General features: G+C 44.7%; 1 protein-coding gene across 6 annotated transcripts in view; it reads right to left on the reverse strand.

Moving 5' to 3' along the window:
• bckdhb (branched chain keto acid dehydrogenase E1 subunit beta) overlaps positions 1–12,041 on the reverse strand; it is a 536,758-nt gene that overhangs the window by 349,925 nt on the left and 174,792 nt on the right. For all 6 annotated transcript variants that reach the window (XM_085997678.1, XM_085997676.1, XM_085997679.1 and 3 more), the window contains exon 7: positions 1,197–1,294. In XM_085997678.1, coding sequence (XP_085853804.1) covers positions 1,197–1,294 — 98 coding nt within the window. The remainder of the gene's footprint in view (positions 1–1,196; positions 1,295–12,041) is intronic.

The raw sequence follows: 12,041 nt of genomic DNA on the forward strand, positions 1-12,041 counted from the left end.
ATCTCAAGCTTTAGTTGAAAGTGAACGTCTGAGAAATACACCTGATCCAGGGTAGCCCTAAATACAAGATAGTTCCTCGGACTTGCATCTTTTGTTTAGGTTTTTCTGTATTTTCTTGGCTGCTTCATCAGGCTCAATTTTCCTCCAAACGCTAGTGGTCTCTGCACTGATCCCATGGGCACTCCACTCAGTACATCTCTGCCTAACTAGTACCTGCTCCTTTCTTTCTTTCAACCAATTCCTTATCTATCTACAAGTTCTATATCAGATATCCACTGCTTAATGCTTGTGTAGCAGTCTTTCACACAGGACTTTATCAAAGGCTTTCTAAAAGTTCGGGCACACTACATTTTCAACACTCACTTGGGATGTCGCCAATGTTCCCTTTAAGCTGCGTGGCCGCGCAGCGCTTTGATGCTCCTGTGCAGCCAGCTTACCAGCTTTTAAATGGGAAAAGCCACACACCCAAAAAAAGGGAACATTGGATGTCACGTTCTCAAAAAAGTCAAGGAAGTTGGTTAGAGATACTGAGTACCAATCGTGGATAGAGAAATAGTAAGCTTTAATAGCTATACCAGATTTATTCAATTACATACATAATCATTTTTTTTAAATAGACAATGAACAACCCATACTGTGACACACACTAGAATATTTATTTAACTTGGAAACACAATTTTACACAGATTAGTACAGGAAACTTTCTGATATCCGGCACTGACGGGACCGAGCTGGTGCCGTACCATCAAAAGTGCCGGACATACCAGCGTTAATGTCGAAACATACGGAACTGAAAAGCTCCGTGTGAATCAACAAACCCTGCTTAGCAACAGCTTCAAAACAGTCGGCTGCAGCTGCAAGCGTCTCTAGCTGAAGCTGTTGCTATAGCTACAGACCTTGCAGTGCCTGACTGGGAAAAAAAAAGCAACGAGAACTAAAAAAACGTATAGAAAACGGCTCCTGATTTTTGCCGTTAGATCGAGTATTCCGGACATATAACCTCCGGATAAACCAAAGTTTCCTGTACTTACTAATTCTCTCTCCCTGTTAATATAAATGTCACATTACTTAACACAGCATGTATTAATCTCTATTTTCTGCTTTTCAAAACCACTGAATCTTAAAGGATATGATTTTATATCAAACACAATAGACCCAGTGTCTAGCTTCAAAAAATAAAATAAACAAATACTGACCTGAGTTCCCCAAGCAACAAGTGTAACATCATTTCCCTCCTGTAGGACCTCTGCTTGCGAAAGAGGGATTTGATAAGCTTCCACAGGAACTTGCTCCACTGAGTAAATGAAAGGAAATAAAAGATTAGTTTTTATACTATTCACCAATGTGATTAGCACTTTACAATGACCTTAAGGTTTATGGAAGCATTCATACACAAAAATAATAAATGTATTCTAATTAAGTAGTCACATGCCCATTAACAGAAATACTATTTAAACAATATGTATGTTCTGTAAGAATTCAATTAATAAATCAAACTACTCAGTAAATTTACAGTGACAAACAAAATTTCACTTGAAGATTTGTTAACGAATGAAAATCGATCAGTGAGGCACACATTTTATTGTTATTCAATTTGTGCTCACCAAGCCTTCAGAACCTACATGACACAGGAGTTTGTTCACAAATGTTCACAATAATATTTTGGAGAGAAGAGTTTGCTCAAGATTATATTAACATTTTGTTGAAGTTGCTTCTGAATGATACAACACAGATGCTGGGTTTTTAATTCTGAATAAAACAATCCTATTTATAACACCTTCTTTCAAATGCACAAGTATGATGAAAACTGCTCTACTGGTTCTCAAAATTTCTACATTTACTGCACAATATGAATGCAGATCCCATGAACAACTTTATGCTGCAAGGATTGTAATTTTCCAGAGAGACACAGATTAAGATAACTTTTCATCTAAGGGGTTATACACAAGTGACTTCATTAGTAAACGACTACTCAAATGAAGCATTCAAGCAAGATCATTGGGGATGGTATTTGTGGCAAAATCTCTCTCCTGTTGATGCTGGCTCAGGATGACCCCAGAGGCATTCACAAATTCTTTTAAAACAAAAGGCTCCTCATATACTGCACAACATTAACCATATGTAGGTACTGGATCTGGTGTTGAGAATTCTCCAATACCTCTTCCCTCGTGTAAACGGAATGACATTTTCTGTCAATAGATTCTCCTGTGAACTGAAATTTGCACCTTTATTCTAGAGAATGCATAGGATGCCTATTGCATTTTCTGTCAATTCAGATGACAGAAAATAAAACACTCTTATGCCACTTTAAACTACTGTTCAAATTGTGTTTCAAAGTTAAATAAATACTGTTAGGGTGAAAATTACATACCTTAAAGCAGCAACATAAAGAGTTAAAAAATGTATTGTAAGAAGTGAACTTGTAAATAAGAAACATGGGCACAAGACAAAACAAACTCAGCTTAAGACGGGGCAGGCTCAGCTTGGGACACAAACTGTAATTCCCCCCTTAAGCTTTATAACATTAGCTGCCCTCATTTTGTGTTAAATTCACAAAGCTTCCATAGTATGTCTAAGTGCTGTTGTGGTGGGCAAGGGGCAGGAATTAACTGTTTGTGTCTGCTCCCATTAAAACCATTGTGCTTGATATTAATTGAATTGAGGAATAATGGACATTTTTAAGTAGTTTCTTGCCAGATTGAAGGTAGGCAAGATAATTGATAGAAGGCCTCCAATCAAATTACATAACAGTTATTGAATGTGGGAAACACTAAATATTTCACATTTATTCAGTGGTGCAGCCTTCTGCAAACTATTTGCTGGAAGCCCTTTGGATGTATTAATGTAATTCTACTATTCTATAATGCAAAGTCGATGAATCAAAATGTTGTGTATTGATGAGTTACAGTAATTGGTAGCTGCAAAACTGCCCATTTTGTAATTAACTATTAAAAAGCGCCCAAAGTTCTGGAAGGTTCCATATCATTTTATGTTCCCAAACTAGTATCCTGTGAGGACAGGGGAGTTGTTGCTGGGGGAGCGTGATTGGTTGAAGACACCTGTGTGTACTCTTTTGCTATGATGTATAAAAGAAGTTTCAATACCTTGTTGCTAAGGGAACGTGATTGGGTGAGGACAAGAGAATTGTTGCTGGGGGAACATGATTGGGTGAACACATTTGTGTGTAGTGTTTGTCCAGCTCTGTAATGTATAAAAGAAGTTTCGATACCACTGTAACGGCGAGAAGGTGATCACTAGACCGCGGGGTCTATGGCTCTTCTCCCAGAGTGCTCTGAACAATAAACTGTGAGCTTCTACTTTGAGACAGACTCGAGTGAATCTATTTTTCACCAACAAATACAGACAAAACAATTCACAAAAGCAAAAAGGTAAGCAATACAGCACAAACAGCAATTTACAATGGCCTGGATATTCCGATCCCTATGGGTGGGTACGCGCTGTGTACACACCCGTAGGGATATCGGAAATGCCGGTTTCAGGCATGCACTGCGCATGCGCTGGAAACCAGCATTTCCTATCTGTCAAGAATGCTCGACAGATCAGACGCCTGCCCTGGAGAAGGGCCTCTGCGGACAGATAGTCCCGCTTTCTGCAGAACCTCCGCCCGCAGAAAACCTTTAGAATTCTTACACCTGGTAAAAGCAGGCATAAGGCCTGCTTTTACCAGGATAAGAGTTGAAAAAAAGTTAAAAAAGAAAAAATAATTTCAGTCATTTATCATTTAAAAAGACTATTAAAAAAGGTAAGTTTATTTTTAGCCATGTAAAAAAACTTTATTTTTTTCAAAAAATTAAATTTTTGTTTAAAATATTTAGGCCTAGAAATTCAGTATAGCCACGTTTGGAGCGCTACAGCCGGGCGGCCGCTAAAGTTTGCGCCCGGCGCAACTTCGCGCCACCTTCGCCGATATTCAGTGGCATCGCCCCAAGAGGTTGCTGCTGTGCTAAAACAGGCGATGCACGACTATCATTAGGCGCTAAGCCGGCGGCCCGGGCCGAAACCCCCGAGGGCGGGCGCAGCGCAGGTGCGGCGAGCTGCTGATTGACGGCAGACACTCTGGTGCCGGTGAGCTCTTAAAGGGGGAGGGTGGATTTGTTTTTTCGAAAGGCCGAGACTGGTGTATTTGTGTTTTTTGAAAGGCCGAGACTGCTCGATTTGTGTTTTTGGGGGGGGTTTCTCTCCATTAGTTTGTTATGTGGGAAGGGCACAGAGGTATCAAAGTAATAAATGTTCTTAAATCGCACTGTCCATGCTTTCTTTTGGAAGTCCTGGTTGCCCTGCTCGGCTGAGGGCTTGTGGAGTGGCTACATTCATCTTGTGCCGCACAAGCCATTCCCTGAGAGGGGGCCTAGAACCGACGTTCAATAAGCCGCCGACGGGCGGCCCTTGCACTTTCTGCCTCCCTCCTGTGCTGGTCCTCCTCCTCCTCCTCTGGTGGTCCTCCAATGTCTGGTGGCAGTGGCTGAGTCCTGCGGATAGCCAGGTTGTGCAGCATGCAGCACACGACCACGAAATGGGAGACTCGCTCAGGCGAGTACTGTAGGGCTCCTCCGGAACGATCCAGACAGCGGAACCGTTGCTTCAGGACGCCGATTGTTTGCTCAATGAGGTTCCTGGTTGCTTGGTGGCTGTCATTGTATCCCTCTTCAGCAGGGGTGCTGGGCGCACGGAGCGGGGTCATCAGCCAGGTGCACAAAGGATAGCCTTTGTCCCCGAGAAGCCATCCTTGTGGGTGAGGCTGGGCCTGGAACATGTCTGCCACAGAAGTCTGGCTCAAGATGAAGGCATCGTGGCTGCTGCCTGGAAAGCGGGCATTGACAGCTAGGATGATCTGCCTGTGGTCACACACCAACTGCATGTTGAGCGAATGGTAGCCCTTCCGGTTGCGGTAATCCTCGGCATTCTCTAGAGGTGCCCGCAAAGCCACATGCGTGCAGTCAATGGCGCCCTGCACCATGGGGAAGCCCGCTAATGCTGCAAAGCCCATTGCACGCTGTTGCTGCTTGACAAGGGCCATGGAGAAGGAGATGAACTGACGTCTCCTTCTGAAAAGGGCATTGGTTACCTGGCGGATGCAGCAATGTACGGCAAACTGGGAAATGTTGGAAATGTCCCCAGCAGCGGATTGGAAGGAGCCGGTGGCATAGAAGTTGAGAGACACCGTCACCTTCACTGCCACCGACAGAGACGTCCTGCTCCTCAGATGTGGCTGCAGATCTCCGCGAAGCAGGTGGCAGATCTCAGTGACCACCGCCCTTTGGAATCGCAGCCTCCGAACACACTGCTCGTCAGACATGTTCAGATATGAGAACTGCTGGCGGTATACCCTGGGTGGGTAAGGCCTCCTTTGCCGACGCCTGTTGCCCCCTCTCCGTCTGGCCATGACTGCCACTCTCTCACGGCGTCTCTGAGCCCTTTGAATGCAATGGAGAAGGCCAACGTTTGCACCCATTGCAGCCCGCATTATATGTTTCCAATCAATGAGATGGCTCTGAAGTTAAAGACAAGTGCAAAGCTGTGGCCTGAAGCCACAAGTACCTGTGCGAGTGTTGAGCCAAACCAGAAAGCTCTCTACCTTTGTCTCTCTGCAAAGATCCGTCTCTCACAAAGAAGGAGTGTTGCAAAATGGCTGCCTTTTCTACTGCAGGAGGAGTGCCCTTTAATTTGCGCCCCCCAGCGACTGGGAACCGTTCCCCTCTACCAGTCGCTAGGGGCGCCAGGTGCACAATAGGCCGGCGCCACTGAATTTCCGGTTTGGGGCGCACAAAGGGCGTTGCACGATGAAATGATGTCAGGATCTGCGCGCGCAGCTGAGCGCGCGCAAAGGCTTTGCGCCGCCGCTAAATCTTTACTGAAGTTGGGGAGAGGCGCAGATCGCGCTGCGCCCGGCCGCTAGCCGCCTAACGCCCCACATCTCCTCCTGCTAAGGCGCTAGCGGCTGGCGCAAACAACTGAATTTCTAGGCCTTAATTTATTGTAATTTCAACTAATTTTAAAAATGTGATTTAAAAAAAAATGTATTTAATGTTTTAAAGTGTTTTGGGGGTGATCTCCATTCATATATTTGACAGGTCTATCTGTCAAATGTATGAAGGGAGATTCCCTTCTTTGATTGGCTCCCCATGGCCCACATGATCCCAGGGACGCTTGCGAACCGCATGCGCCCCTGGGATACGCAGGCCCTGCACACTTGGAGTTCAAGAGGCCCAGCATCAGAACTATACGCACCTTGGGAGCCTTCAGGTAAGTACGTAGATTTTTTCCAGATCGGAGGCTTCCGCACGCGGGAAGCCTCCGATCGGAAAATACGGCCCATTACAAACTAATTGACTGATCAGTTGTCTAGAATGAGCAATGATGTCAGACTTCACCCACACATGGGCCAGCCAACTGGGGGATTCAGCTCTGAAAGTATGGCAGGTGCAAGGTCCCATGAGGCAGCCTCCTCTCAAAGAGCTAGCACAAGTTCCTTCATAGCCAAGCTCCTCAATGGATTGAGAAATTGGTAGAAAGTAGGGATGGACTGGCAGCCACAATAAAATTGGTTCCAAATGTTTCAGGGACACTGGATTACCCTCCACTAAGAGAATCCAAGCTACAAGCATCTCAACAGGGCTGCCACCACAGTTGCTCTTCCCACTCTGACAGGTTTTCATCAGTCTAAGATTGAGGCGTTAGTCAAACATAAAGACTAGAACAAACACATCTGATCAGGACACCAAGAAAAAATATGAGCATAGGTCTTAGAGAACTTTGGGAAGACGGGAATACATTCATTGTCTATGGTGTGTTTTTTAGGATGGGTGTTGGAAAGGTTCTTACCAATGGTATGGAACAAGACCAAGGCAAATCAGTTTGAATGGATGGAATGTGTGCTAAATTATATTTCTGTGGTCACTAGTTCCTTGTATATTTATATAAAGTGGAAGCTGTTCCCATTCATGTCAATTTACAGGTCGTCGTGTGGCGCAGTGATGGCCAAATGGGTTCCATCTGCAAAGTTCTACAGAAGAGAAAATTTTGCCACTGGTAAAAGGTCTTGAGCCCACTCTGAGTGTTTGGTCCCTTTCCCTTGGAAACAGATGAAGATGCTGCCCTGACAAACATAGTGGCACAGCTGTGAACAGAACATTAGCTGATGCCGTCCCTTGCTGTGGCCTAAAAGCCTATTCTGAGCTTCAAAACCACAGGTAGTGCCTTTGCTTTGCTGGTCTGCAGATGCAGCACATGGTACAGCTCCACCAATGCATCGCTGGTGACAAAAACATGTTTCCTCAGTTTACCCCAGGTTGAATTGGCAGGGTCTGTACACTCAGTTCCTGGGATACAAGCAAGAATAAATGCAGCCCTTGAAATGTTTCTGCGCTAGAAAGATGGAGTGCTCTCTTTAATTGGTCCTCTATATTGAGGTCAATTTGAATGGCCAAATGGATTTCCATTCTCCCAGCTTCCTTTGTTGCATTTAGGACAGTAACAACACAAGACTGTCGACTCCTATGACTCAGAAGAATTTCTCCCTGCTGTCAAAATGACCTAAAACTGAACCTTCATAAACATGAAAGATGACCAATGCAAGCACTCAAAAATGAGTAAGTCACAGAATTCACAATTAAATCACTGCAATGCAAACCATAGCACTTCAGCTTGTGAGGGGAAAAAGAGAACTTGGCCAAAAGTCACAAAATCTTGTATGGAATCCAAATTGCATACTTTTAAAGAAGGGTTCAAAACACAAAGTGAGGCCCACTTTTTGTAGTAAAAAGCACTGTTGAAAAATCAGATAAGGAAAGCATGCAGTATATGAGATCAGAGACACGATCTTGCAACACACACATGTTGCTAAAGAGGTGCCAGCTCGTAAAATTCAACCTAATGTATTTCCTTTCAGTGTCTACTCAAGGTTTTATTTTCCACTTAAAAGAAAAATTGAAGTGCACAAGTATAATAAAACAAGTATTGCCTGCAGTTTTCAGGGCAATAAGTTAACCATAACCATTCAAGTTAGTAAACACTGGCACTACAACATACATTATTAGCTTCCTTCTGAAATCCTTAGGTCAACAGTTTAACATAACTCTTAACTACAGTCAACATTTTTATAGATTTTTGTATATGACCAGCCACTCAAGAGGCTGTGAAATAGATCTGCCCTTTGAATCACTAAAATAAAGTCACTCTTGGTGAAATATCGCCAATACATTTTCCAATAGTTTCCGTCTTACTTAGAAGAAGCACAATGACAACGATTTGAATAATATAGGGTAACATAAGTAAGGAGGATCTGACTGGATTTTAATTCGATGGGATGAAATGGTATTTAATTCTATGGGGAAAAAGGGATTGAAGCAAATGAAACTTCAATTTCATGTCCAGTTCTGCTGCAGAAGGGAAGAATTTAGGCAATATTTTTGCTACATTAGAAAATATTAGACTAACACTGGATAGGATGATGACTCAGATCGATGCAATGGAAACAAGCAGAGGCTGAGGAAGATTGGACAGAAGACAAAAAAGAGTTTCCAGCTGGAGAAAATTGTCAGCAACAGCAACAGAAGATTAAAGACTTTGAGGACAAGGGCAACAGAAAACAAATATGACCAACATGTTCTCAACAGTGTCATAAGGGAGAATTTTATTCAGTAAATAACTACACTTGCTGTCTCTCTGAATGGAAATTGAGCTCGCACACCATGATGTCACTCTGTCACCTGGGGTACCACTTCCCTTTTTTCCATTAACTTGTGGCGGAGCCACTAAGGGACTCCAATCAATTGTATATAATTCCCTTTAATAATATGTTGGCTGCAGCCTGAGTCTGTATCTTTGTTTTCACTGTTTACATGTACAGAGCACAATCACTTTAATAGCACGGGCAAACGCGATGACATCACGCCGTTCATCACGCGATCCCCCACCGGCGGGAAAAACGTGATGACGTCATGACATCAGCCACGGGACCGCCCAAACAGTCCTCGTGAGCCTCCGAATTGACTAGACCTATATTCGATGTTCTCCTGTAGTTATCTGTTAAAACTCTGTTACTTATCATTAAACCTCGTTGATTTGATCGCCTGAGTGGACCTCAGTCTTTTGGATAGGAACTAGACATTCCTACAAACTGGCATTTCAAGGTACTCAGAAAATCCTCCAAAGATGAACCAAATATAGAATAAATATACAGAATAAACATTCTGAACTCGCAGGGGTGTTTTCTTGTGTATCAACTGCTAAAGATCCATCTATTAAATTTCAATTAATCAGAGGCTACAAGGAGGAAGTGAAGTTTTCTCTTAGTAGTCCCTTATTCCCATCATGGAGAAAACAATATGGGCGCAAATAAAGTGGAAACAAAAATGCAAGTCAACTCCCCTGGTAAGGCCTTCCTCATTCTTCGAATGAACTATGGGATACATCTAAATTTTTGAAAATTAATTCTGGGAATATGGGTGTTTCTAGCAAGGCTAGCATTTATTGCCCATCCTGAACTGCCCTTGAGAAGGCGGTGGTGAACCATCTTGAACCGCTGCAGTTCATGTGGTGAAGTTACTCCCAGTGCTGTCAGGTAGGGAGTTCCAGGATGTTGACTCAGCGATCATGAAGGAACGGCAATATATATCCAAGTCGGGATGGTGTGGTGGTATTCCCATGCACTTGCTGCCCTTGTCCTTCAAGGAGGTGGAGCAAAGGTTTGAGAAGTGCTGGCAAAGAAGCCTTGGAAAGTTGTTGCGGTGCATCCTGTTGATAGTGCGCACTGCAGCCACAGTATGCCAGCGGTGGAGGAAGTGGATATTTAAGGTGGTGGATGGGCTGTCGATCAAGTGAACTGCTTTGTCCTGGATGGTGTCAAGCTTCTTGTGTTGTTCCAGCTGCATCCATCCTGGCCCGTGGAGAGTATTCCATCAGACTCCTGACTTGTGCTTTGTGTTGGTGGAGAGGCTTTGAGGAGTTAGGAGAGCCACTCACCACAGTATACCCAGCCTCTGACCTATTCTAGTAGCGTGGTGTTAGCCTTGGCTCAGTGGTAGCAATCTTGCACTGAATCAAAAGGTAGTGGATTCAATTCCCACTCCAGAGACTTGAACACAAAGTCCCGGCTGACAATTCAGTGCAGCACCGAGGAGTGCTGTCTTTCAGGTGAGACACTAAACTGACACCCTGTCTGCCCCTTCAGGCGGACGTAAAAGATTCCATGGCACAATTTCACAAGAGCAGGTGAGTTCTCAACAGTGTCCTGGCCAATATTTATTCCTCAACCAACATCATTAAAACAGATATTATCACATTGCTGTTTGTGGGAACTTGCTGTGCTAAATTTGGCTGCCACATTTTTATATTATAACATTGACTACACTTCAAAAGTACCTTATTGTCTGTAAAGTGCTTTGAGAAGTCCTGTGGTCCTGATAGGAACATAAGAAATAAGAGCAGGAGTAGGCCATACGGCCCCTTGAGCCTGCTCCGATAGGGGGACTTCAATGTCCATCACCAGGAGTGGCTCGGTAGCACCACTACAGACCGAGCTGGCCGAGTCCTGAAGGACACAGCTGCCAGTCTGGGCCTGCAACAGGTGGTGAGTGAACCATCACGAGTGGTAAAACCTACTTGACCTCGTCCTCACCAATCTACCTGTTGCAGATGCATCTGTCCATGACAGCACTGGTAGCAGTGACCACTGCACAGTCATTGTGGAGACAAAGTCCCGTCTTCACACTGAGGACACCCTCCATCATGTTGTTTGGCACTACCACCGTGCTAAATGGGATAGATTCAGAACAGATCTAGAAGCTCAAAACTGGGCATCTATGGAGGTGCTGTGGGCCATCAGCAGCAGCAGAATTATATTCCACCACAATCTGTAACCTCATGGCCCGGCATATCCCTCACTCTACCATTACCATCAAGCCAGGGGACCAACCCTGGTTCAATGAGGAGTGTAGAAGAGCAAGCCAGGAGCAGCACCAGGCGTACCTAAAAATGCAGTGCCAAGCTGGGAAAGCTGCAACACAGGACTACATGCATGCTAAAAAGCAGAAGCAGCACGCCATAGACAGAGCTAAGCAATCCCACAATCAACGAATCAGATCAAAGCTCTGCAGTCCTGCCACATCCAGTCGTCAATGGTGGTGAACCATTAAACAACTAACGGGAAGCGGAGGCTCCATAAATATTCCTATCCACAATGATGGTGGAGCCCAGCACGTGAGTGCAAAAGACAAGGTTGAAGTGTTTGCAACCATCTTCACCCAGAAGTGTCGAGTGGATGATCCATATCGGCCTCCTCCTGAGGTCCCCACCACAGGAGCCAGTCTTCAGCCAATTCGATTCACTCCACGTGATATCAAGAAATGGCTGAGCGCACTGGATACAGCAAAGGCTGTGGGCCTCAACAACATCCTGGCTGTCGTGCTGAAGACTTGTGCTCCAGAACTAGCCACACCTCTAGCCAAGCTGTTCCAGTACAGCTAGAACACTGGCATCTATCTGACAATGTGGAAAACTGTCCAGGTATGTCCTGTCCACAAAAAGCAGGACAAATCCAATCCGGCCAATTACCACGCTACTCTCAATCATCAACAAAGTAATGGAAGGTGTCGTTGACAGCGCTAACAAGCAGCACTTACTCACCAATAACCTGCTCACTGATGCTCAGTTTGGGTTCCGCCAGGACCACTCAGCTCCAGACCTCATTACAGCCTTGGTCCAAACATGGACAAAGGAGCTGAATTCCAGAGGTGAGGTGAGAGTGACTGCCCTTGACATCTAGGCAGCATTTGACCAAGTGTGGCATCAAGGTGCCCCAGTAAAACTGAAGTCAATGGGAATCGGGGGAAAACTCGCCACTGGCTGGAGTCATACATAGCACAAAGGAAGATGGTTGTGGTGGATGGAGGTCAATCGTCACAGCCCCAGGACATAAGAACATTAGACCATAAGAAATAAGAGCAGGAGTAGGCCATATGGCCCCTCAAGCCGGCTCTGCCATTCAATAAGATCATGGCTGATCATCGACCTCAACTCCA

Source organism: Somniosus microcephalus, chromosome 9, assembly GCF_052327205.1.
Source record: "Somniosus microcephalus isolate GS21.2 chromosome 9, FLI_Smic_1.0, whole genome shotgun sequence".
NCBI lineage: Eukaryota > Metazoa > Chordata > Chondrichthyes > Squaliformes > Somniosidae > Somniosus > Somniosus microcephalus.